Source organism: Kogia breviceps, chromosome 17 (assembly GCF_026419965.1).
Source record: "Kogia breviceps isolate mKogBre1 chromosome 17, mKogBre1 haplotype 1, whole genome shotgun sequence".
NCBI lineage: Eukaryota > Metazoa > Chordata > Mammalia > Artiodactyla > Physeteridae > Kogia > Kogia breviceps.
Window position 1 is genome coordinate 62,430,248 of NC_081326.1, and position 27,254 is coordinate 62,457,501.

The 27,254-nt window shown below is 52.5% G+C and overlaps 2 protein-coding genes across 6 annotated transcripts in view; one reads left to right on the forward strand and one right to left on the reverse strand.

The window, feature by feature from the left end:
- C17H8orf76 (chromosome 17 C8orf76 homolog) overlaps positions 1-27,254 on the reverse strand; it is a 61,374-nt gene that overhangs the window by 656 nt on the left and 33,464 nt on the right. The window contains exons 6-10 of one of the 5 annotated variants that reach the window (XR_010837488.1): positions 12,149-12,545; positions 2,656-2,755; positions 985-1,125; positions 433-639; positions 6-72 (exon numbers count right to left, since the gene is read on the reverse strand). Coding sequence is in view for 1 of the 5 variants with exons in the window: in XM_067017448.1 (XP_066873549.1) it covers positions 12,481-12,545 (65 nt within the window). In the remaining 4 variants the exon portion in view is untranslated. Of the gene's footprint in view, positions 1-5; positions 1,126-2,655; positions 2,756-11,005; positions 12,546-27,254 lie in introns of those variants that run through there. The other 4 variants (XR_010837487.1, XR_010837486.1, XR_010837489.1 and 1 more) reach the window with 4 other exon arrangements.
- On the forward strand, positions 601-22,361 carry FAM83A (family with sequence similarity 83 member A). The gene is made up of 4 exons (XM_059042799.2): positions 601-1,080; positions 11,288-11,455; positions 13,079-13,203; positions 21,827-22,361. The coding sequence occupies exons 1-4, from the start codon at positions 601-603 to the stop codon at positions 22,359-22,361; spliced, it is 1,308 nt and encodes a 435-aa protein (XP_058898782.1).

Here is a 27,254-nt window from a genome sequence, read left to right on the forward strand (position 1 = left end):
CTCACCTGGGGACAGGATGGATGGCAGATCTCAGGGGCCCGTCAGGGAAATCATCTTCGAATCAATTGGCGTCTGCAGTGAGGAGCACAGGAGGGGACCTGAGGCACAGCGGTGACGGTGACGGTGCTGGGAGAGGCTGCTTGCTTTGCAAATGGGGCTTGAGGGTCTTGGGAGGTGACGGTGACGGTGCTGGGAGAGGCTGCTTGCTTTGCAAATGGGGCTTGAGGGTCTCGGGAGAATTGCACAACACGCTGGAAAGCAGGCTCACCTTGGCCGCTGGGAGGAGAAGAGTCTCCCAGGGCTGAGTGTGCCCAGGCGTGACAGAGCCAGCCCTCCTGGCCCGCGGGCAGGGCGGGTGTCGCTCAGAGATAAACCAACCCCTGGCAGTGGGTGATGATCCCCGTGAAGCATTGCTCAGGAGAGCAGGATTACCTTGCAGCAGGTAATCCTGGATGCTGGCCGCACACCAGTGCTGGGAGTGGGTGCTTTCCAGACGTGCTGTGAGCCCCGCTCCTCCTGGGTGGTGTGGCCCGCTTGCCCCTGACATCAGGAAGAGCTCCGGTGCCAGCTGCCCCCCACACGACTCAGGGACAGGGCAGCATGAGCCGGGCGACGCACGTCGGCAAGATCCAGAAACGCCTGGAAGATGTCAAGAGCCAGTGGGTCCGGCCAGCCAGGGCTGACTTTAGTGACAATGAGAGTGCCCGGCTGGCCACAGATGCCCTCTTGGATGGCGGTCCCGAGGCCTACTGGCGGGTGCTCAGCCAGGAAGGCGAGGTGGACTTCTTGTCCTCGGTGGAGGCCCAGTACATCCAGGCCCAGGCCAAGGAGCCCCCCTCTGCCCCAGAGCCCCCAGCAGGGGCCGAGGCAGGTTCCAAGGGACTCGACTCCTGCTCCCTGCCATCAAGTACCTACTTCCCTGTGGCCTCAGAGGGCAGCGAGCCAGCCTTGCTGCACGCCTGGGCCTCAGCTGAAAAGCCCTACCTGAAGGAGAAGTCCAGCGTCACCGTGTACTTCCAGACAGACAAGTACAACAACCTCAGGGGCCTCATCCGCCGCTGCATCACCCGGACCAGCCAGGTAGCCATGGCGAGCCTGCGTCTCCTTGGCCACGGGGTGGGGGCACTGGTGGAGGGAAGGAGAGAGGGGTGTGTCCTGCTCTAAGGGATGGAGCCCAGGTGACTGGAGCTTGGGATGGAACCAGGGATGTCACTCGCTGCCTTGCCCGAGATCACTGACTTCCTGATCCCATTTGTCACAACCCGGGTCCCGGCCGCCAACACGCATCACTGGAGCCCCTGCAAGAGCTTCCCATCCGACCCTCCTCTTCCATCTTCATCCTGACCACCTAGTCTCCAAGCTGCTGTAGACACTTTTCCTATACTTCACATTTAACTAGGTCCCTTCGCTGCTTAGAGCCTTCAGTGGCTCCCCGTTGCCCCCAGTAGGACCAGCAGAGTCCGCAGCAGGGCTCACGACCTCTCCAGCTCCTCTTCCACCTCCTGAGTGACCTGCAGATTCTCAAACCCATCACGTTCCGTCTTGAGGCCTCTGCACATGCTGTTCCTTCTGCCCAGAGCCCCCTCACCTTCCCTGCTTTTCCCTTAACACCTACTCCTTCTCAGGGCCCAGCACTGAAGTGACGTTCTCAGGAAGCCTTTCCTGAGTTCCCCGGGCTAGGCGAGGTGCCTCACTTCTGTGTTTCTGAATGAAGGCGCCACGCCACTGGGACACAAGCTTGCCCTGTTTCCTTCTCAGGCTCGGCTTAGACCTGTCTGCCCCACAAATTCAGTGCAGCGCTTGAATCCAACCTGTGGTCAGGCAGAGGACACAGGAGGCAGCAGAGGTTTCTCCCTCCCCAGAGTGTACACATTTTAATAAGTGACTTTAGAAGAAGAAAAATCCTTCAAGGCCAGAGCTAGGCTGGCAGAATTTCAGGCACTGAGACTGGCATTTGGTCGGGAGTTCTCCCAATGCTCCTGGAGGTGCAGGCCCACAGGGGCTGCCTGCTCCCCCCGGGGAATAGGGGGCTTACTCCAGATCATTCTACCCAGGTGCACAACATGACTATTCAGCACAGGGGTATGGGTGCCCCTCCACTCTCCCGAAGCTGCAGGGGCAGGGGTGAGGGTGGACTCCAAGGAAAGGACTTTGTCAGCTGTAAAGAGTCTCTCTCATCACTAAACTTATTTATTGTGTTACATTTAAAAGAATTCAAAAAAGAACAAACTGATATTTAAGCTCATTTTCTGCTGAGATCCCACTCTCATGACAGAATCCCCTCCCATGTCTAATAGTGTGTGTAATCTCATGGCTCCAGGAGAAGAGCCACCAGGAGGGGGGAAGCTGTGCTCCAACGGGGAGGGAGGGAGGGAGGGAGGGAGTGGAGCTCTGGAGAATAAAAGAGAAGGTGGCAAGGGGTGGAGTACTGGCTTTTCACGCTGCTGGGCCACTTCAGAGCAGCATTTCATGCTTCCCTGGCAAGGCGGCATCAGGAACTAACAGGTGGGCTCAGGCAGGCAGCCAGGCGTGCCCGCACTGCCTGGGGTGGGCTGCACAAGGCAGGGTGAGTCCCTTGACCTCCCCAGGCCCCAGATCCCACGCTGGACTAAGGGGTCCCTTCCAGCCCCCAGGGCTTGTTCCTAAGTGTGCTACCTCTGCTCTGCTGAAGTTCAGTGTCCTCCTGAGGGGTGGGGCCAATGGTGTTGGCGAAAGTCTCGACCGCAGCTGCCGCTCAAAGGGTGAGTGAGACTCCCTGGAAAGAAGCCAGGTTGGGGCTTGTGAAACATCGTCCCCTGGCTGGGTGCTTTCCCCCCCCACCCCCCACCTAGACAGTCTTCTCTGTCTTCACCTCTGCGGCCTTGAGGCCTGCTGCTGTCCTTTGCTTTATCAATACAGTATGTTACAAATTTAGGACAACACTTAAAAATCAGAAGATTTCACCGGAAAGTAAGACTTTCCAGCTCCTCTGAGCAAGTCGGAAGGCCTGGCTCTGTTGGCGCTGAGCTGAGGTCACCTCTTTGGGTGGGTCACCTTTACGGCAGTCCCCCCCACTCCCTCCTGTCCCAGGCGCTGATGAACTTCACCCATTTTGTTACCTGTCAGGCTCCTGCAGGCAGTTTGCAATACCACTCCCATACACAACACACACACCCGCACACACACAACAACAACACACACACACAGAGGGCTCAGGAGGGACCAGTGACCTGTTCCCACAGAGATGCCAGAGGGGGGGTGGATCCCCAGCCACAGGCTGTAGATGCAAGTAGGCTGTGTCCACACAGAGGGAGGACAGGGGGTTTGTTTTCTCCCTCTCCTGTGGCTTCAGCCCCCTCAAGAAGAGAAGAGAGGGGGACAAACGGAGCCAGCCTGCTTGTGTCTCCCGGAGCAGCTTCCGTTCCCTAAGGAGCAGGAGTTCTCCCTCTTTCCCTTCATGCTCTCATTCCTTCATCCCACAAAGCCGAATTCACTGGTCAGGCCCTGAACCCAGGATGGCAGAGCAGAACAAGAGGCCTCCCTCCCTCCAGCCGCCTGCCCTTAGGGGAGAGGTGGGAAGAGAGGGGACACCGGTGGATGGCAGTGCTGGGCTTGAGCGATGCTTTGTGCCGGGGAGCAGAGGGGAGGGTGACTAAGGCAGGCTTCACAGAAGCGGTGGCCTCTGAGTTGAGTCTCCAAGGCTGAGTAAGAGTTTGCTGGGCAGAGAGGGGAGGTAAAGGAATTCCAGGTCTAGGGTGTGTCAAAGGCAGACGTCAAGAGGAGTGAGAGGTCTGGATGGTAGGGAGACGTGGAAAGGACTGTCAGGAGGGCAGAGGTTTTTACTCACAGTGTCCTAGAAGCAGGAGGCACCACACACCATGCAGGGCCACACGGGGAGCACCAGGGCCCATCAGGAGGCAGAGGAACCGGGGGACACACGGGCACAAGCCTTCGTTGTGGCTTTGCAGGAAAGGCAAGGCAGGGCCAGGTGAACAGTTTAGGATTGGCTACTTTGAATAATTCTAGCAGGCTCTGGGCCACATATGGTCCCTGGTTGTCCCATAGCTGGCACTGGCGTGATTTAGGATGGGCAGGGAAATACTGTCTGGATGCTGGAGAGTCAGATAAAGGAGGTTTGGGACATGGCTCTGGATCGCTTGGTTAGCATCTCAGAGGCCGCACCTAGTCCAAGTGCTTGTTATCTCTAGTAATCAGTTGGGGCGCTGGGATGTCAAAGTGTCATAAAATACAGAAAACAAAAAACATGAATTATTCATCCTCCAAATGTGGTCCAGGATCCCTGAGAGCTCCAAAACCCTTCCAATGGGTCTGTGAGGTCCCGCCCTTTCTAACCACTTATCTGTGTGAGGCCGGATTATCTTTATATATCTCCTTCCCAACAACACATCACAACAGATTGCTACAGAAGCCGATGTGAGAATCAGCTGTCTCCTGGTAAGCCAGACACCACAGAGAGTTGCAAAACTGTAAAATAACGCCACTCTGCTCACTCCATTTTTCTGTTGTTTTGGAAAGTATAGTTATTTTTGCTTTAAAATTGTTATTTATGTTAACCTGTAATGGGCTTAATATTGTTTTAAGTAAGGAATATTAGTTATTTTAAAATAACTAATAGACATTAAGAATTTCCTCAGTTTGTTTCTAATTTGACAAGTCTCAATAGTTATAATCCACATAAACCAAAGCTCTTTGGAATCCTCAGTAACTTTTTTTGCGGTACGCGGGCCTCTTACTGCTGTGGTCTCTCCCATTGCGGAGCACAGGCTCCGGACGCGCAGGCGCAGCGGCCATGGCTCACGGGCCCAGCCCGCTCCGCGGCACGTGGGATCTTCCCAGACCGGGGCACGAACCCGCGTCCCCTGCATCGGCAGGCAGGCTCTCAACCACTGTGCCACAGGGAAGCCCCTAAACCCTCAGTACCACTGCGCCACCAGGGAAGCCCCTAAACCCTCAGTAATTTGTAAGAGTGTAAAGGGTCCAAGACCAGAAAGCTGGAGAACTGGAGCAGGCAGCCCCGTCCCTGCTCGGTCCCCTCTTCCTCCGTCTTTCACTGCAGAGAGAAAAATCTATTCCGTTCTCTGGGGAGGTGGGGGGAGCCTGCAGAGGACCAAGGGGGCAGCTGTGAGACGGTCCCAAAGAAGCTCCCCCAGCCCTAGGGGTCAAGGACTACGTTTTCAGGCCGAGCCCCTGCCCTGGGAGCAGCTGAACAAGGGACAAGGGTGGAGGGACGGGGCACAGCAAGAAATCTGAGCAGGAACTGCACAGTCCTGCCCCCACCCCTACTGCGCCCCCAGGGAGCTGATGAGCAGGTCTGCCCCATGCCTGACAACTGGGATTCCAGGGCCTCGGACACCACCAGGGTCCCCAGGGCGAGGTCTCCGGCTGTTCCCCCGACAAGGGTCGCCGAGGGGTGGGCAGACCTGGGAGAGAGGGGTCCAGCCTGCCAGGCCCGTGGGGTCTCCGGGCAACGGGGTGCCTCTACCCAGCCCAGGTCCCGTCTCGGTCCCGCCAGAGTGGGGTGGGACGGCCCCCAAGGGCCAGCAGAGGTGCTCCTTGCCCCCCCCCGCCCCCGGGCATCCTCCTGGGATCTGTGATTGGCCTGTCTCCCTTCCCACGGGAGTCCCCTAGAGGAAGTCCCTTGCCCCCTCTGGGAGCCAGGACTCAGCGCTGGCACATTGTCACTGCTCCAGACTGGCGGTGAGGGAGGGGAGCACCAGGCACACCCAAGGTGACACAAACAGGTGGGAACATGTGGCTGCCGGGGGACGGTCCTCTCACCGCTGCCTTTCTAAGGGCTGTCGGCCCCCTCTCACTGTGGTCGGCAGGCAGGTGATGGGGGAGGGTCCACCTGGGCCCCCTTCCCTTCTTCTGTCCACATTCTCTTCGAGTTCTGCTCTGGGGTCCCCCAACCCTCCCAGGGCTTGACTCTCCCTCCTTGGCCCATCCTAACCCACAAGCGGAGTGGGGACAGGCTGTATCTGATGTAAACAGAGATCAGAGTCCTTCTCTTAGGCCTGCAGTAGATTGCAGTTGGGAGCATGGCTCTGGCTTGGGGTCTGGGGCATCTCCTCGCATTTTCCAACTTTGGGAAAGCTGCTTAACATCTCTGCACTCCTGGCTCTTCACCCAGGAAGCCAGGGTAACGGTGTTGTGAAGGTTACAGGGGACGAACGTCCGGCTGAGAGTAGGTGCTCAAGAAAGAGTTGCTGCTGTTATTACTCGCCCACCAAAAGCAAGCTCAAAAAGGAAGCAGCAGCACATAGCAGAGAAAGAGGGAAGAGTAGCAATCGAAGCACAAACTGGGCCATGGGGTGCTAAGTGCCCCCAACGACTGGCCCCGACATGCTTGGGGGTCCCACCAGGACCCAAATCCTCTTTCCCCTCCTGCCCCCCGCCCTTCCCAAAGCAGCAGGATTTCCAGCCCACGAGGAACTCACGTCTGCCGGGCATGTAGTGAGGGATTCTCAGCCAGGATTTGAGGTCTCCGCAGGATGACCCCTGTCTGTGGGTATCCCCCTAGTGGACCAGCAGCCCCCTGGCTGGGCCCCGCCATCTCACTGAAACTCTAGATTCCCAGAGCCCACCAGCCAGGCAGCGCTCCCAGGCCAACTTCCTTCCTTAGCACGGGAAGTACCTCCTTCCCGTTCTCAGCCAACCCGACACCTCCGGGCTGGGCTGTCTGATTGGCCCTAACAAGAACCCTACTCTGCTTCTTTTTCATGCCCATAGTGGTGTGGGCACTAATTTTAATCCTCTCCCATAACCTGAATTAAAACAACATTCTCTCATGGTGTTATTCTAACATTATCCACACTTGCTCAAGAATAATGCATATAAAAATCACCATCATACTTTAACTACGCACTTTACTTTTGCATATGCTTCCGTTTATATTACCTGGGCTTACAGTTAGACCCATCTTACGTGACAGCTAATGCTCTTCTATCGTGCAATGTTTTATAGGTAAAGAAACTGAGGCCCAGAGATGGTAAGTGAGTTGTCCGAAGGCACTCAGCTAGCCTCCACTAGCACCACAGCTGGAGCTAAAGTTCCCTATCTTCCAGGAGATCGTTTTTCCCCTGGATTATGTGCTACTGCTCTGTATTAGTTTCCTAGGGCTGCCGTAACAAACTTTCACACATTTCGTGTCTCAAAACAACAGATAAGGGCTTCCCTCATGGCACAGTGGTTAAGAATCTACCTGCCAATGCAGGGGACACGGGTTCAAGCCCTGGTCCGGGAAGATCCCACATGCCGCGGAGCAACTAAGCCCGTGCGCCGTGTGCCACAACTACTGAGCCTGTGCTCTAGAGCCCGCGAGCCACAACTACTGAGCCTGCGAGCCACAACTACTGAGCCCACGTGCCACCACTACTGAAGCCTGCGTGCCTAGAGCCCGTGCTCCGCGACAAGAGAAGCCACCGCAATGAGAAGCATGCGCACCGCTATGAAGAGTAGCCCCTGCTCGCCACAACTAGAGAAAGCCCGCACACAGCAACGAAGACCCAACGCAGCCAAAAATAAAATAAAATAAATTTATCAAAAAAAAAAAAAAAAACACCTTAAAAAAAAAACACAGATAAGTATTCTTTCACAGTTCTGGAGGCCAGGAGTCCAAAATCAAGGTGTCAGCTGGGCCATACTCCGTCGAAAATCTCTAGGGGAGGATCCTTCCCTCCTCTCCCAGCTGCTACTGGCTCAGGCGATTCTTGGCTTGTGGCTACAGAAGTCCAGTCTTTGCCTCCGTCCTCACATGGCCTTATCCTCTTCTCCCCGTCTCCCCTCTGAGTGTCTTTCATAAGACCACTTGTCATTAGATTTAGGGTTCACCAGCAAGCCCAGGATGATCTCATCTTGAGAATCTTAATTACATCTGCAAAGACCTTTTTTCCAAATGAGGTCACATCCACGGTTCTGGTGGTTCAGACGCGGACATATCTTTTGGGACCTGACTGATCAACACACTACACCCTGCGAGGTAGGACGCCCACGTAGGGGATGGAAGAAGTTATTGGCCTTGAATCGATCCAGCTGGGAGGCAATCCCCAAAGGAGGCAAACAAGATAAACCTAGCTATCATGAGCCTGTCCTTCCAAGCATCGCTTAAATCAGGACGCTGGGTTTTCTGCAAACCTCTCCTCTTCTCTGTCAGTCGGTCACCTGCTTACCAGCCCTGTCTCTGACGACAAAGACTCACTGGAACACAACTGGGAGGACTTACTGACCTCCTGGGGAGAGAGAATTGTCTCTTTTGCCAATACCTTGGGTGAGGAGGCATTTATCTTTCAGGAGACAGGACCTTATTGGTGCCATAAGCTTAAATGTGCACATATACTTAATTGTGTGTTAACAGGGCCATGGTTCTAAAGGATCACAGGCCTCACTATTAGAACATCTAATTGCGCCCAGGGTGCGCAATTTCTTCACAGTTCCTTCCCCCATCCAGACACCCACATCAACTGAGCAGAAAGTCAGCTCCGAGTGGGTACCAGCCATCTCCTTCACCTGTCTCCATGACACTCTTCTTGTCCTTGCTACTTCCCAGATGTTGATGGTCAAAAAAATTTATTGTAATTAGTAGAAAAGTGGTTGCACATTATTATTACAGGTAATGTTGAAGAAAAGATCACCATAGCCCCCCATCCAAATATGACTGTTAGTTTTGGCTTTGCACGCGTCTATCTGTACACCACCTTCCCTTGCTGGCAATCATAATGGACATGCTATCATCTTGTGCTTTGTTTTGTTTTTTTTTCCACTTAATTCATTAATTGTTAATGCACATTTGTTGAGCATATATTAAACAGCAAGTTTTACTTTAACATTTCACCATGCTTTATAGTTTCTTTCTTTTTAAAATAAACTTATTTATTTATTTTTGGCTGCATTGGGTCTTCATTGCTGTGCGTAGGCTTTCTCTAGTTGTGGCGAGTGGGGGCTACTCTTCATTGCGGTGCGTGGGCTTCTCCTTGTGGTGGCTTCTCTTGTTGCGGAGCATGGGCTCTAGGTGTGCGGGCTTCAGTAGTTGTGGTATGTGGGCTTCAGTAGTTGTGGCGCACGGGCTTCAGTAGTTGTGCCATGAGGACTCAGTAGTTATGGTGCCCGGGCTTAGTTGCTCCGCAGCATGTGGGATCTTCCTGGACCAGGGCTCGAACCCATGTCCCCTGCATTGGCAGGTGGATTCTTAACCACTGCACCACCAGGGAAGTCCTATAGTTTCTATGTAACCATTATAATGATCATTTTTACTGGCTGCCTAATAATCCACTTCTCAACACACCACAATTTAGGTACTAGGGAGGACTTTTGATTGAGTGACAAAAAGTTCTAGTTCTGTTCCATCCCACAGATGTGGGAGCCTTTCCCACAGCACCAAGCAATTCTTGGACATCAGCTGGGTGTCCTACAACTCAATTCACGCCAGTCGCAAGCCGAGATTGTCACCTGTGCTTCTGACCAATTAGCGACGGATTAGAGATTCCAACAACTCCCTCCTTGGGTTTGATCAATTTGCCAGAGTGGCTGAGAGCAGTCAGAGAAACATTTTCCTTAATAGAGCACTGGTCTATTATAAAAGGATATAACTCAGGAACAGCCAGAGGGAAGAGATGCGCAGTGAACCTCTCTGAGTGCACCAATCTCCCTAAACCCTCACGTGTCCAACAACGAGATGCTTTCTGAACCCTCTCCTTTGGGGTGTTTATGGAGCTTCATTACGTAGGCACATGATTGATCAAATCATTGGCCATTGGTGACTGATTAACCTCTAGCTCCTCCCTTCTCCACCAGAGGCTGTGGGGTTAGACTAAAAGTTCCAACCCTCTGATCACAAGGTTGGTTCTCCTGGCAAAGAGCTCCCGCATCCTTAAGTGCCAATGCCCTTAGGTCTGAAAGTCGCCTCATTAACATAACAGGAGACCCCTTTATTGCTATCAGCTCTTATCATGTTGGAAATTCCCAGGGTATTAGGAGCTCTGTGCCAGAAACTGATATGAAGACCAAATATATATTTCTTATTAGAAGTCACAACACCACAGAAAGTAACCCCAAAAAGCTTAAGAAGAGGATCATGCATTGACATCCTCAGTGGACAAGTCAAGCATAGGACTGGCTTCAGGGGTAACTGAAATCAGATGTTGAAAGGATGCTGCTGGGCATGTCTCCACCTCTTAGCCCTGGTTTCTCCAGATCCGGCTTTGCTCTCAGGCAGGCTGTCCCCACATGGGGCAAGATGGCTGCCAGCAGCTGTAGTTTATAATCTACTAGCTAAGCAATTCCAGTAGAAGGAATGCCTCCTTTCCCCAGGAGTCCCAGCAATAGTCCTGGGCTGACTCCCATGAGGATAACATGTCATGTGACCACCTTTGGGCCAATCCCTGTGGCCAGTGGTCTGGCTGCAGTGTGCCTCCCCCCCCCCCCAATCCAGGGCACGGCAGTAACCCCACCTAAAGCACACGGATGGTGGAGCAGAGGTAATTCCTTAAAGTGAGCTTGGGGGAGTTCCCTGGCGGTCCAGCGGTTCGGACTGGGCGCTTCCACTGCAGGGGGCCTGGGGTCTATCCCTGGCTGGGGAAACTAAGATCCCACAAGTGGCACGGTGTGGCCAAAATAAAATAAAGTGAGCTTGGGGGTGCCGTTGGCAGAAGAAGGGGTGCCTGGCAGGAACACATACGCCTCTCCCCGTTGTTGGCTATATGGGGCCCCCCGCCCCACAAGCTTCTGCTCTGACGGAGGACACAGTACCTGCTGATTGAGCAGCACTCCCTTCTCCATCCCGCTGGAGCGGCTCAGTCTAGTCTCGTTTATATCCCCTGGGGTCTCCACAGGGATTTTGTTTGAGGCGAGGATTCCATGGCTTAAAAACATTTGAAAGCCAGTGGCCCTAGAGTGCCTTAAAGCTCCAAATGGCTGAGAACCTGTGACTTTACATCTGTCCCTCTCCTGTGACCCTGCCAGGCCACCTCCCCTTGGCCTCATCTCCCCCCCACCCACCCACCTCCTCTTTTTGCTCATCTCCCCTTTCTCCTCTGCACTCTCCACGCCAGCAGTGGGTGGAGAAGCCAGAGGATCTGTGGTGGGGCTGGAGAGGTGACATCAGGACAGAGGCAGGGCCCCCACTGCAGCTCTGCGCCCCTCCTCGAGTCCTGCCCTGTCAGACCCTCCCCGCTCCAGTGCAGCAGCAAAGGGAACAGCTCTCCCAGGCCGACTGGGACTGAGGGTGTTTGGCTGAAAGAAGTCAGCACCTGGCCCTGACTCTCTGGGGTCCAACCCCTCTGCCCTGGCCCAGGTCCTGGCCATCCTGATGGACGTGTTCACGGACGTGGAGATCTTCTGTGACATCCTAGAGGCGGCCAACAAGCGCGGGGTGTTCGTCTGTGTACTCCTGGACCAGGGAGGCGTGAAGCTCTTCCGGGAGATGTGTGACAAAGCCCAGATCTCTGACAGTCACCTCAAGGTAGGGTCCCGTGACAGTGTAAAAGGTATTTTGTGTTCGGATAGAATAGGCAACGCTGTGGTAACGCATGCCCCCATCTCAACGGCTTAACATAACACACGTTTCTCTCTTGCTCAAAGCCCAGTTCAGACGGCCCTCCGTCACCTTGTAGCTGCACCGTAAGGAATACACGGCAACCGAGAAAAAGTGACAGGGAGAGAGAGGGAGGTAGGATTCCGAGGGATGTTTTTAGGACCTGGCCTGGAAGAGATTTCCATCATTCCCGCTCACAGCCCTTTGACCTCACACAGATCCACCGGGGGCTGGGAAGGATAAAGGGGCCCGACCTCTGCCTTTTCTACTCTCAGCTGAAGAGTCCCCGTGGATGCACTTCCGGGGCAGGGAGATATCCAGGACCTGTGTGGTGCATCTTTAGGGCTCCATGGCTCCAACACCTCTTGGACTTAACCAAACTCCTCACTTCCTTCTTCCAGCAAGGAGCAGGGAAACCCAGAAGTGAGGGTTCATTTAGTCATGGCACATTTGGGGCAGCTAATTCAAGCTCTAATGTGAAACCGCCCACAGCTTTCACAAGCAGACCCAGCTGAACAGCTGACAGGTGGTTTCCTTGGTGACTGCCCCCAGCTCAGGCAGGTCAGCCTCAGGAGACCCTAACCTCCCCGCCTTCCTCCTTCCCTTCCCCTCCACACTGACCGAGATGCAGCTGGGTCCAGGCACCTCCGGTTGCCACAGGCCTCAGGTCCTCCGACTGCTGGGTCTGCTTGACGTAATGTGGATCACACGGCCTCAGCACGAGGCCATGGAAACAGGTCCAGAGAGTCCGTACAGGCCTTGTCCTCATGGCCCACACCCGCTGCACCAAGGGACAGTGGGACGTGGCCCTGTTCCCACCACCCCCAGAGCTTGTGGAGAGGCTGGAAGGAGTGGTTGGAGGCGCTGGGCATCCCCTTCCCGGAGCCCGCCCAGCTGCCAGCGGGCATTCTCAGCACCAGGAGCGTCCCGCCAGCCTCTGACAGCTCCCTGCCTCACCTGCCGTTCATTTCTTCAGCTTCCAGGGGTGCTGGCTTGAGGGCCGGAGCAGCAGGTGCCGCTGGGGAGGAAAAGGGACAAACAGGGCCACAATTTAATTGGGGTTGTGGCCACACCTTTTCTTACAGCAATCTAGGGTCCACTGAGGTCTCCACACAGCCGCCCCCTCTGATTGCACTGGGCCTTCCCTCTGACCAGCCTGGAGTCAGGGACTCATGTCACTAAAGCCACTTACAGGGCGAGGCTGGGCTTGCCAGACCTCTGTGGGCCATGGGAGCCTGGACTGAGGGGTCTGTGGACACCAGGCCCTCATCTTCCTTCTATTTTCTGCTTTGTTTGAATTCTACCATCTCCCCTTTCTTTTCTTTTCTTCTTCTTCTTATTCTTTTTTTTTTCCCCATTACTCAAATAATGTCAGGACATTGAAGAAAATTTAGAAAATTCAGCCAAGGAAAACATAACAACGGCCCGCAATCTCACCAACTAGCAATAACCCGTTTACTCTTGGCGAGTATCCTTCCAGATGTTTTCTTAGGCAAGTGCATATCTCTGGGTACGCAAGTAGCGAGGACACCATGACTTTCTTTGCAATAGAACGTTTCCATCCGGGGCGTGGAAGGAGAGGTGTACTGCGCCAAATCAGGCAGGAAGTTCGCCGGCCAAGTCCAGGACAAGTTCATCATCTCGGACTGGAGATACGCCCTGTGCGGATCGTACAGGTGAGCGCTGCGCTTCACCTTCTGTTGGGGCTTTGCGGAGGCCAAGGCCCACACGCCCACCAGCAACCCCCTGTGGGAGCTGGGGGCTCACCATATACACGAGGCTAGAGGCAGGACCAGCTTGGGCGCGAGGGGAAAATCTGGGCCCTTCCTGGGAGGACTTCGGGGTAGGGAGACACTTCCAAGTGCCTTGGTTTCCCTTTGCGTGGCAATAGGACATAAAATCCTGTTTCCCTCCTCAGAGCTCTCAGGTGTGATTCTAAAGCCATGCGATTTGTTTGGTTGTGTATGGGGGCCCCATTTTATTTTTAAAATGTTTGGTTATTTTAATATAGTGAATGTATTGAGATGTAATTCACATGTCAGATACTTCACCCATTTAAAGTGTGCAATTCTTTTTAGCATCACTTTTCTCATCCGTAAAATGGGGATAACAATACTTCCCCTTGCAGACTATTGTTAAGACTCAATGAGATAAAATTTGCAAAGCGTAGCGTAGCTCCCAGCACACAGTAGGTACTCAATAAGTGGTTGCTATCAGCCAGCCAAAGCCCCATGGGAAGGGACATGGAATAGGGAAGACTTGAAAGGGTGTGGGCTGAGAAGACGTTGGTCGTGAAGGGGTGCCCAGCACAGCAGGCCTGGGCGACGCCACATTAGCTGGGGGAGAGGGTGTGTGGGCCCCCCAAGAAGATTGGAGAGCACCGAGACAGCCCTCCTCTCACTTCAGAATTGCCAGGGCTTGCTGAGCTGTCACCATGTCCTAGATAAGATTACAAGCGTCACGCTCTGTGGCCCCTGACCACCAGCTTCCTGGCCCCTCCTCCACTTCCCTGTCAGAAGTGTCTCCAAATTTCATGGGACCTCAGGCTGGCACTAGGGACCAGAAGTGGCAGCACCCCAGCCTAGAAGCCAGATAAGCTAAGTTCAGTTCCCAGCTCTGAAGCTTCCTGGCTGGGTGACCTCGGGCAAGTCACTGCACCTCTCTGTTCCTTCGTTCACTCACCAGCTATGTAGAGACCTAGTAGATACAGACCAGGCCTGCTGCAGGCATGGAACAGGATGCGTCCCCCTCCTGCAGCTCTGCTCAAACTAGGCGGGTAACTGATAACAAACCCAGGGGAGGGAAGGGGGCCTGGGACAGCGCCAGGGTGCCCCTCTCTGGCTCCCCATCTCCACCTCTTCCTGAGCCTGTTCTCCTCAGCTGTGCGAAGGGCCTGTGGCCTCCACCTCACAGGCTGCAGTAAAGGAAGCTGGGAGGCACTGTCCCTCTGAGAGGGGAAGAGCTGAGGTTTTACAGCTAGTGTACAGGGAGGGGGCTCAGGGACGAGGCAGCCAGGAGGGGGCACCTTCAGGGTCCTGGGGTCACTGAGTCCATGTCTGTTTCCACCCACAGCCTCTCCCCTCATCCTCTGCTCCATCCAGGGGCACCTGTGGAAAACGGAGCCCCCCTGCTTCTGATTCTCAGGCCCTGTCTCCAGCCCTCCGTTGTTTGTAAGAGGCTGAGGTGGGGCTGAGCTTCCCTCCCCAGGTGGCCTTATCAGCCTTTGGTTCTTTCCCTAGAGAGGGACAAAGGCCTCTGGGCAGCAAGCAAATAAAGCTCAGGGCAGGAGCTCAGCCTAAAACCCTACGTCAGGCCTCCGACCTTGACCTCTGATGTTGACTAAGCACCACTAGACTGAGTTCACCACCTGGAGGGGAAGGGTGAGGTCTGTGCCTGGGCAGTTGCCCCAGACCCCAGGAGCCAAGCCTGGAGGGAGGGGGCCAATCAAAGCAGAGGAATTCTTGCACTCTTTTTTATTAGGTGAAATTCACCTAATAAATAAATAAATGGTTAACATAAATCAACCATTTAAAATGTACAATTCGGAGGCATGTAGTACATTCACAGTGTGTGGAACCATCGCCACTATCTAGTTCCAAAACACTTTCATTGCCCCCCAAAGAAACCACGCACCCATTGTACGGGGAGGAAAAACTCCTACACAGCTTGTGGGACCTTAGTTCCCTAACCAGGGATCGAACCCATGCCCCCTGCGGTGGAAGTGCAGAGTCCTAACCACTGGACCACCAGGGAAGTCCATTAATCCTTGTGACATTTTGAGGGAGGCATTATTCTTCTAACTGACAGATGGGAACTGAGGCACAGAGAGGGTAGGTGATTGGGTCAGGGTCACCAGCTTCCTTGACTAGGGTCTCCAGCTCGTTAGCACCTGCTGAGGCCAGGTCGGGCTTGATATGGGAGGTACCAGGAGGAGGGTGGCAGTGAGCTTGAAGACATGCCGGGCCATTCCTGCGAACTGTGGAGAATCCAGCTTCTGGAGGGAGGGCAGGACAACTATAATGTTTTTGCTCTCAACGTTCAAAGGTGATCTGTCTGCCAGCCTTTCAGAGCACCCTTTTCCCTGGGACCCTTAGAGCTGTTTCCAATAAAAACAAAAAATCAATGAGAAAAGCCTTCACCCCATCCTTTCAGTCCACCCATCTCTGGGCTTCAGATATTTGGGCCCCTCCCTCTGGTTGCACACAGTTCTCCCAATCTGAAGGGCTCTGTCCGCCTCTCTGGCTGAGCCGCGGGGGTGGGAGTGGGGAGGGTGGGCATTTCAACATTTCAGCTCTCGTTGAGGGTCTCACCCAGCACAGGTGCTGTGCCACGTGCTGGGGACACAGAACTCCTCTCTCTCGTCAAGAAATGCAGATGACTGACCGCAGGGTGTGGCATGGCGTGTGCTCTAAGATCAGCATGGGCTAAGAAAGTGCTCTGGGGTCAGCCAGGAGGGAGCTCCCACTCCTGCTAGCAGGCCCAGGAGGTTGGATTGAGGCTTGGAGGATGAAGAAGATCGGGGCGGGGGTGAGGTGCAAAATCAGGCAGCTGGGACAGCATGAGGAACAGCATGATATCAGCATGGCCTTCCAACCGGTTCCTGAGTCCACTCTTGCCCTGACCCCTGCCGCCACCCTGGGCTTTACCAGGAACAGAAAGATTTTTAAACACAAACAAGATCATATCACTTCCATCCTTAAAATCCTTCCATGCATGTCATTGCTCCTGGGGGTGGGGGTGGAAATCCACCTTCCTACCGTGGCCTCTGTCTTAGCAGGATTCTTCCTCCCCTCCTCTGTGCTGCAGCCACACTGGCCTCCTCCCAGGTCTTTCATGCCTCAGGGTCTTTTCACTGGCCGTTTATTCCCCTTGCTGGAGAGCTCAATCCTGTTGTCTTTACCCTGCTAACTCATCTTGCCTGAGGCAGCTTCCAGATCATTCCCTAGAGACCTTTTCTGTGAACTTGTTTTTTGTTTTGTTTTTTAACATCTTTATTGGAGTATAATTGCTTTACAATGGTGTGTTAGTTTCTGCTTTACAACAAAGTGAATCAGCCATACATATACCTATGTTCCCATATCTCTTCCCTCTTGCGCCTCCCTCCCTCCCTCCCACGCCTCTAGGTGGTCACAAAGCACTGAGCTGATCTCCCTGTGCTATGCGGCTGCTTCCCACTAGCTATCTATTTTACATTTGGTAGTGTATATATGTCCATGCCACTCTCTCACTTCATCACAGCTTACCCTTCCCCCTCCCCATATCCTCAAGTCCATGTGCTAGTAGGTCTGTTTTATTCCCGTCCTACCCCTAGTCTCTTCATGACATTTTTCTTTTTTAGATTCCATATATATGTGTTAGCATACAGTATTTGTTTTTCTCCTTCTGACTTACTTCACTCTGTATGACTCCAGGTCTATCCACCTCATTACAAATAACTCAGTTTCATTTCTTTTTATGGCTGAGTAATATTCCATTGTATATATGTGCCACATCTTCTTTATCCATTCATCTGTCGATGGACACTTAGGTTGCTTCCATGTCCTGGCTATTGTAAATAGAGCTGCAATGAACATTGTGGTACATGACTCTTTTTGAATTATGGTTTTCTCAGGGTATATGCCCAGTAGTGGGATTGCGGGGTCGTATGGTAGTTCTATTTGTAGTTTTTTAAGGAACCTCCATACTGTTCTCCATAGTGGCTGTATCAATTTACATTCCCACCAGCAGTGCAAGAGTGTTCCCTTTTCTCCACACCCTCTCCAGCATTTATTGTTTCTAGATTTTTTTTTTTTTTTTTTTTTTTTTTTTGTGGTATGAGGGCCTCTCACTGTTGTGGCCTCTCCCGTTGCGGGGCACAGGCTCCGGATGCGCAGGCTCAGCGGCCATGGCTCACGGGCCCAGCTGCTCCGCGGCATGTGGGATCTTCCCGGACCGGGGCACGAACCCGTATCCCCTGCATCGGCAGGCGGATTCTCAACCACTGCGCCACCAGGGAAGCCCCTGTTTCTAGGTTTTTTGATGCTGGCCATTCTGACCGGTGTGAGATGATATCTCATTGTAGTTTTGATTTGCATTTCTCTAATGATTAATGATGTTGAGCATTCTTTCATGTGTTTGTTGGCAATCTGTATATCTTCTTTGGAGAAATGTGTATTTAGTTCTTCTGCCCATTTTTGTATTGGGCTGTTTGCTTTTTTGTTATTGAGCTGCATGAGCTGCTTATAAATTTTGGATGAACTTGTTTAGCCAAGATTTAAGAAAGATGATGTAGGGGCCTGAGCTGGGTCTGTTTTCTTTTCTTGCTTCCTGGCAGGAAGTACACTTCATACAGTGCCGGTATGTTTATACATGACCATAAATATTTGTTGAATGAATGGATGTTCATGTTAGGTCCTGGCCACCCAGTACGGCTAGAGGAATACAACTTTTGAAACTGTGCATCCCTGTCTATGAAATTGATTTAGTGGATGATCCCCAGAATTCTTCAAAAATGAAATAGGATAGAACAAAAATAATCAGAGCACACTGAGGTAAAGGATGTTCTGGAGATTGTTGTGAGGTTATGTGTGTATCTGTGTATGTGAGTAGGTTGCAGTGTATCAATAAAACGTATTTCTCCAAGAATAGTCAAGATGAGTCTGAAGAAGAACAGGCAGGGCAGACTTGCCCTTCCAGATGGAGCTGTAGTAACCAAGACAATGTGGCATTGGGTGAAGGACACACACAAAGTGACAAATGGAACAGAACAGAAAGCCCAGACACAGACTCCCACGTGACACGGCATGTCAGAGCAGTGGGGAAAGGTGAGACCGGAAAAAAAAAATTCTCCATGTGAAAAGCTGGATTCTACTTCACACGTACACACGCACACATGCGTGCATACCACAAAATCACCTCCTAATAGATTAAAAGAACTTAAATGTCAAAAACAAATTTTAAGACTCAGTAGAAAATATAGACAAATGTCTTTTAGACCTTAGGATAAGGATTAGGTGTCTTAACATAGACACCCCTCTGTGTTAAACAGAACACAAAAAAGCATTAACTATAAAATATTGCTAAATCTGACTGTATTACAATTAAGAACTCTGGTTCCGTCAAAGACAGCTCAAAGAATGTGAAAAGTCAGATTACGAACTGGGAGCAGGTTTTCATGATGTCCTGACAAGATTAGTGTCAAGAATCACAATGAACTCCCACAAACCACAAAAGAAGCAGCACAATGGAAGTGTGGGCTGGGGTGGGGGCAGGGGGGCGGCGGGCAGCAGGAGGTGGGAGCAGGCATTTCACCGGGAGGAAAACACACAAAAAGATGTTCAGCATTCTCAGTGATCAGGAAAATGCAAATCAAGGCTAGAATGAGTTAACCATTTTATACCTATTCAGAAAAAAAAAAAAAAAAAATTGGTTTGGCCAAAAAGTTCATTTCGGTTTTTCCATAGCATCTTACAGAAAAACCTCAACAAACTTTCTGGCCAGCCAGTAAGAAGCCTGACAATACAAATAGTACATTTACAAATTTCTACACTGCTGATGGGATTGCAAATCGGTACAGTGACTTTGGAAAGAGTATGGCATTTTCTCTAAAGCTAAACATTCACCTAGCTTTATCCAGCAATTCCACTGCTAGGTGTATTTCCAAGAGAAACGGGTCCACAGGACAGTAGAAGACAGGTATAAGAGTGTTCACAGCAGCACTGGTCACAACAGAAGAACCATGGAAACAACCCAAATGCCTATCAATGAGAGAATGTATGAATAAACCATGCTATAGCGCCCAGTGGAATATCATACAACAGTCAAAGACAAGTGGAGTACAGCAACAAGAGATAACATGGATAAACTCTAATATTTAAGTGAAAAATAATCCCCAAGGATTAATCCCCTAAGATATATGTTAAAAACAACTAAAACAGAAATATTTACAGTTGTTCCTCCGCATCTGTGGGGGATCGGTTCTAGCATCCCCGCAGATACCAAAATCTGAGGATGCTCAAGTGCCTTATATAAAATGGTGTAGTATTTGCATATAACTTACCCCTATTATCCTCCTGAGTACTTTAAATCATCTCTAGATTACTTATAATACCTAATACAATGTAAATATATGTAAATAGTTGCCAATGGGGCAAATTCGAGTCTTGCCTTTTTACACTTTCTGGAAAAACGTTTTCTGAATATTTTCCATCTGTGGTTGGTTGAATCGTCAGATGCAGAACTCGAGTATACGGAGGGCTGACGGTACTTTCAAGGGTATAGAAAACTTTTTTTTACTATAGAAAAAGGAAAGTATGGGGACCGTGACACAGGATTCTGGGTGATGGTTTCCTCTATTTGGGGGAAACTAGATGGGTTCCTAGGAGGGACCATGTGCTTAGATGCTGGTTATTGTCAAAATGCTAGCTTTTTATTTTAGGTGATGGGTTCATAGGTGCTTATTAGATTATTTAAAATAACAAAGTAAAGGGATTTCCCTGGCAGTCCAGCGGTTAGGACTCTGCACTTTCACTGCCAAGAGCCCAGGTTCAATCCCTGGCCGGGGAACTAAGATTCCACAGGCCGCTTGGCATGGCCAAAAAATAAAATAAAGCTGCATAAATGTAAATGGGCCATTAATAGATCAATGATGTGAGTGGGTCTTGAGCCAAAAATTATGATTAAATCAATTATCCATATTTAAGGGCCAAAAAAACAATAAAAATAAAATGTAATTCTTACCATGGGTGGTGATAAAAGAAAGTGTAAAAGCTAGAGCGCAGGATGAATGGACATGTGGGGTGTACAGAAGGGGTACCCCTGAGCAGTGAGCAGGGTCAGGGGATGGCACTCAGGTGGTGCAGGCGTACACAAGGGGCACAGGGGGTGCACAGGGGCTTGAAACGCTGCCAGGGCACCTTTGGACCTGCCTTTTTTTGCGAGGGGTCCATGTGGCTGGAGGGATCCTAGTTCTCTGACCAAGGATCGAACCCGTGACCCCTGGAGTGGAAGTGCAGAGTGTCTCAACCACTGGACCGCCAGGGAAGTCCCCTAGACATGCTTTGTTAAGAAAGCATGCAGTTGCTTGTTCTAATCTAGCCTAATTCCAAAGAACACAGGGCGATTGATTTCTTCATGTAGCCAAGAGTCCGGCTGTCCCAGAGTTTGCTACCTTCCTTATCACCTGGTTGGCCAGAGGCACAGCATCAGCTGCTCACCCCTCTGGGGTGCATGGGTGGCTCCTGGGCAGGAGGTGAGGTTTAAACAAAGCCTCGCTGTTCTTCCCAGGACTGCTCCAGCCTTGCGTGGGCCCTGACCTGCCTCACAGAGCAGGGGACTACAGAAGCTGGGCCCACCTTTTGGTGGCAAGACACGTGGGCTGGGGGCTGGAGGCTGAGACTCTTGGTTGGGTCCTTTCTGTCCCCCACAGTGACCCTGTCCCCCTCTGACCATGCTGTCCCCATTGCTCCCCACGCCTACGTTTACAGTATTAGGGACCCAGGGATCTCTCAAATGATGTTTTTGGTGGGTCTTCTGTGCTGCCACCAGGCTTTTTTGTGGGGAGTGGGGTGATGAGGGGAGTTTCCCATCAGAGATAGAAAGAAATCTGTTTAAATTAGGGAATCATAAAAGGTAACACACAAATGCCTTGAACATTTTGTTTCCACTTAAAATGTGTAAACGGAGGGAAGGCCAAGGCCTCTGCTTAAGGGCGGCCTCCCGTGGGTGTCTGGCAAGCACACTGATGCGGCATCTTTCCATCCTGTGGGCTCACCCCTGTGTTCTCCTTTCCATCCCCCAAAGAACATAGGATTCTCCCTCCCACTCGCACCCCTTCTGGCCCATTTGCCTGAAAACTGGGCTACACGCTTTAGCTTTTCATGGAAATACAGCCCTTCCTTCCAAGGAGCAGCCCCAGACTGCTAACCTATTTGGTTAGAAGAGGCAGGTGCCACACCTGTCACAGGTGGAGCCGCTAAGGCCCCAGCAGCTGGTGACTCACATCAGCACAGAATCGGGGACACTAGCACTCGGCCTCTCTGTGCCTCCACAGGGATCTTCTAAGGGGCCATAATCTGAGCACCAGGAGGGAACACTGACCGGAGGTCCGGATTCACTCTGCATCTTAACTACTCCCCTGCATACACCTGCTGGTCTCTGAGCTTGTTCTCCCATCTGTGGGAGGGGATAACCAGGGTTTGGGCCTGGGTGGAAGGAGCCGGCGCGGAGGAGCAGTGGGCACGCGTTAGTGACCTTCTTCGGGAGCAGGGTGCCCGAGGCCTCCCCATTCCCGCCCCTCATTCTCTCTCCTCTCGCCTCCAGCTTCACCTGGCTCTGTGGACACGTGCACAGGAACATCCTCTTCAAGTTCACAGGCCAGGCGGTGGAGCTGTTTGACGAGGAGTTCCGCCACCTCTACGCCTCCTCCAAGCCCGTGATGGGCCTCAAGTCGCCCAGGCTGGCCACACCCCTCCAGCCCAGAGCAGCCCCCAGCCCACGACCCGGCCACCTCAGTGGCAATAGCTGCTCCACCAGCGACCGTGTGTCCTCCAACCCCTTCAGCAGCCTGTCGGCAGGCAGCAATCCCCAGAACCGGAGTCTGTCCATGTCCTCGGGGCCTGGCAGCCCCCTGGCCCCAAACCCACTTCTGGCCCCCAGGGTCCAGCCCTATCATGGCCCTTGGGGGGCCCTGACCTCACAGGCCCACTTCTCCCTGAGGCCCCATGATGGCCTGTCTGCTCTCTACAGCAACCTCAACAGCTACAGGCCTACGTGGCTGCAGGTCGAGCAGCGTAGCCTGGTGCCCAGGGTGGCCCACGCCCGGAGGCCCTTTCTACAGGCCTGCCCAAATTTCTGAAGGGTCCCTTCCTTCAGCTGACCTCCCCAGGGCCAAAGCTGGGCATTCTTGGATTTTCTGGCTCAAGGATGCCACTTTTAACCAGTGGCCCTTTGAACTAAAGGCACTTGGACGAAACCGTTGCCTGTGTTTGAATGTTCCCAGGCCTCAGCCTGTTCGCTTGCTGACCCCCACACTTCCCTGGGTTCCCCTCTCTAGTACGGCCTATGTAGCACATTCCAGAAGTTTCCAGGGAGGAGGGGGGCAGGGAGCTAGAGGACAAAATCATGAAAATAGAGCCCCTTTCTCCAGAGAGCAGCCAGTGCTTTCATATTAACATTTTCCAAATCTCTGCAACGTGAGAAGGGGCTGATGCAGCCCAAGTTTTACATATGGGTAAACTGAGGCACTGAGAGGCAGGGGGTGGGTGTGACCAAGGTACTCCTGTGTCCCAGTGCGCAGGGGTGGTCTGCTCCCCAGAGATTCTGGAGAGACAGATTCAGGAGAAAGTATGGGGACATTCTAGATGTTTCTGGGAGGGCAGGGAAACTCCTCCTCCCTGGAAGAGCATAATACTAGAGTATCCCTGGCCCGATGAATTAGGGATGAGGCCCCAGAACCTGCCACTGTAAGTTGTGTGTGGCTGGTTGAAAGTGTGGCCACCAAGGGTGGAGCAAACCAAGGCATCTAGGGAATGGAGATGGACAAGGAAGTTTTGGGCAGCTCAGGTTTTTGCTCTGAAGAGCCTTGGACTGGCCTGGAGGTCCCTGGAGTCTGGGCTGGATCCCGGGGGTTTGAGTTGTCAGATCCGGGAATGGCCCTGCAGCGGTGCTTCAGGAAGCCTTGAGCAACCAATGAGGACCCCGCATTGACCTTGCAGCTCCCAGGCGTAGTCAGCTACCTCCAGATCCAGGGCCCTCTATCTGGCTTGTTGACGTCCTGCAGCAGGAATGCTGGGCCCTCACCAGTCCCATCATTCTTTCCTTCTCAGAGTCATAGCACATCCTGTTTGTTCCTGGGGTGGTAACAGATCCCAAGGCCACAGCCTTGCTGGGGTAGAAAGAAGAACACAGGATGCTTAGGGAGCACAAAGGAGGGTCAGCCAGCCCAGCTTGGGGAGGCCAGGGGACACTTCCCAGAGAAATGACAGGTAACCCAAGACCTAAGGAACAAGGCTGTATGGCTTGGGGGAGGGATGCGACCGGGCTGTTTCAGTCCAAGAGAAGCAGGGGCAAAAGCCCCACACACGTCTTTTGGTTTCCATGTCCTCCCCCACCAAGTCGTCTCAGCAAATGTCTTCCTGTTGCCCTTCTCTGGCTCCAAAGCTTTGCCTTTGCTGCAGAGGCTGGAAGGACAATCCTTCCTCCTGGTGGCCTCTGAATCCTGACACACATGGCATCCTGAGTCGCACTCTGCAGAGGGCATCTCCCTGCAGCCCAGCCCTGTTTGTATTTGTCCAACACTCCTGGCAGAGGCAGAGGCAAAGGCATCTTTGCTTTTGTTTTAAACTGTGTTTCTGTCCTCACTTCACCTTTTTCTTCCTTAGTTCCTGAAAATCCAACAATAACAAAAGCCCTTTGGCTGCTGAAGGTTTTTTTTTTTTTTTTTTTTAAATAAATCTATTTATTTATTTATTTTTGACTGCATTGGGTCTTTGCTGCTGCACGTGGGCTTTCTCTAGTTGCAGCGAGCGGGGGCTACCTTTCGTTGCGGTGCGCAGGCTTCTCATGGCGGTGGCTTCTCTTGTTGCGGAGCATGGGCTCTAGGCGCTTGGGCTTCAGTAGCTGTGGCACGTTGGCTTCAGCAGTTGTGGCTCCCAGGCTTCAGAGCACAGGCTCAGCAGTTGTGGCGCACGGGCTTAGTTGCTCCGCAGCATGTGGGATCTTCCCAGACCAGGGCTCGAACCCGTGGTCCCTTGCATTGGCAGTCGGATTCTTAACCACTGCGCCACCAAGGAAGCCCCTCCTGAAGGTTTTTTAAACCCTGGTCCTGATGACCACCGTCATGAGGTTCCAATGACCAGGGCTGTGGGGTGTCCTAAGCTTGATTTCACAGCCTGACGAGAGAGCTTTGGGAAGGTAAAGCTTGCTGGGGTGCCAAGAGATCCACAGGTGGGCTCTGCCCCTGCGTCCGGCTCAGTCTGGGTGGAGAGGGGCCTGCAGCTAGAACAAGCCCTCCTCCTCCACCGGCCAGTTTCCCCTCTGCAGTCGTCTTAGGGGTTTGCGAGTATTGTTTTTCCTCCTCTGAGCACCTTGTCACTTCCTTGTGATCCCAGATGGCTGGGAAGTTAGGTGTGGTTTGCTTTGGCCAGTGGAATGCGAGATGCAGTGTTGAGGACTGCTTCCAGGCTTTTAAGCACTTGGGTGCAGATGGCCTTACCTCAAGATGGAGCCCCTTTCACCAGCCCAGGTTCCTACGAGACTACAAAGAACAGGACATGCCTACCGCACTGACCTGCAGTGGCTAAGTGGTATGAGCAAGAAATAAACTTTTGCTGTTTAAGCCACTGAGAGTTGGGGCTGTTTCTTACTGCACCATGATCCAGCCTAGCCTGACTGAGAAAATCTTGGGACCCACTGATGTGAGGCTGGGCCGTTCCTTTGTGGGACTGGACTCTCCATGGCCCCCAGCCTTCGGCTCTTGTCCCAAAACACCATTTCCACCAGGGGACTACGTGGCTTTTACACACCTGGCAAGGCAGTGCTTGAAAGCCAAAGCAAGTCCTTATGCACGTTTCCAATCCTCCCAAACCCAGCTTTGCCCCAGCTTTTATTCTGCTCCAGGCGGGTCTCACACCTGCACCTGCCTTGGCAGGGCTGCTCGCTGGGGGCCATCCTGAGACGTACAGTCTCTCCTACAGCGTGAAATTCAACGACAGCAGTGGAGTGCCCACCGTGTGCCAAACAGATTTCAGCAACAGGCAAAGAGACCCAGCCTCGCATCTGTCCTGGAGAATGGCGGCACCCACGAGAACCACCCCCGTGAAAAACATGAGAGAATGGGAATTCCCTGGTGGTCCAGTGGTGAGGACTTCGCGCTCTCACTGCCGAGGGCCTGGGTTCGATCCCTGGTTGGGGAACTGAGATCCCACGGGCTGCGCGAGGCGCTGCCAAAAAATAAAAAAGAACATGAATGAAAGAAAGTCATGTTCCGGGGGGAACACGGTGGAAACACAGTCCCCAACCAGGGATCAGGGATCCTATTACCCAGCTGTAGGGTTATCAGCCAGGACTGGGGTGTTGATTGGAATGATCATCCCTTCCCCCCAGGCCTCCCTCTCCTAGAAATGATCTGTGGCATTCCTTTGGTCTTCACCAGACACTGAGAGGGCATCTTTGCAGGCCCCCCATGGATGGCCCCGCACACAACGGATGCTAACTGACTGGTCAGGGAGCTCTGCTCCTGAGGGGGTCAAACATTCAGACACCCCAGGAGGACCTGTACTGCCCCTCACCTTGACCTGGGCTCCCTGCCTCTACTCTGCCGGCCCTGCTGGCCTGGCCTAGGAGTGCCAGAGCCGCATCTTCACGTGCTTCATTTTCTGGACTCGGTCCAGAAAGCTGTTGGACACAGAGAAACTGTCACTCACTTTCTCAGCTTCCTCCTGAAGAGCGTATTGGTGTCAGAAAAACTGTCATCAGGGAATGTAAATATCGCAGACCCATGTACGAGTATAAACAACCTTTTTTCCTGGTTGTTCACTGCATATCCACTGAGACAGACATGCTGCCTCCCAGGGGCTCCAAACTTCACTCCTCTGCAGGGTGCGGTGAGCGAGGGTGTCCACACGATGACGCGCCAGGCTGAGTGGACAGAGAGGCCCAGAGGAGGTGGCCCAGCGTGAGGCTGCAGTGTGTGCACAAGGCCAAACGTCAGGGGAGGCTGGAATCCAGCTCGCATAAGCGTGCTTGCCAAGGCCACCTTCCTCCACTGCCTGCTCACCGCGCCACGCAAATTCACACAGACGCCTTTTAGGCTGGTGGGCTGGGCTCTGAGAACAGAGTTTCTAGACCCATCCACTGAAATGGTTGCTAATGAGGAACCCCCAAGCTCTCGGAACCTCATTTTCCCTGTGATCCTGAAGAGCACAAGCCAGGCCTCTCCCCTGACTTTTCAGAAATGGTGAGGACCTGTCCATTTGGGCTGCTACAACAAAATACCAAAGACTGGGTGGCTTATAAACCAGACATTTCTCACAGTTCTGGAGGCTGGGACTCCCAAGATCAGGGTTCCGGCATGGCTGGGTTCTGGGGAAGGCCTTCTTCCTGGTTTGCACACCTCTCACTGTGTCCTCACATGGTGGAAGGGACAACCTAGCTCTCTGGGGCCTCTTTTCTGAGAGAACAAATCCTAATAATGAGGGCTCCATGCTCATGACTTAATCACCTCTCAAAGGCCCTGCCTCCTAACACCATCACCGTGGGGATTCTGTTTCAACATGTGAACTCTGGGAGGACACAGACACACAATCTATAGCAAAAGGTCATCAGCACAGAAGGTATCTGAGAGAAAAAGAAATGAGTAAGAAGTCCTCTCAGGGGATGGGAACGTCCCTTGTTTGGAAGAGAGTGTATTTATTTGCCAGGGCTGCCATAACAAAATACCATGGACTCGGTGACTTAAACGGCAGACATTTATATCCTCACAGTTCTGGAGGCTGAAGTCCAAGATCAAGGTGTCAGCAGGACTGCTTTCTCCTGAGGCCTCTCTCCTTGGCTTACAGATGGCCATCCTCTTGCTGTGTGCTTACGCAGTCTTTCCTCTGTCCATATGCATCCCTAGTGTCTTTTTCTGTGTCCAAATTTCTTTTCCTTATAAGGACACCAGTCAAATTGGATTACGAATTTAAGGAGATGAAGTTGACAAAGTATGGACTTTTGATGGTTTATTTTATGTGTCAACTTGACTGGACCA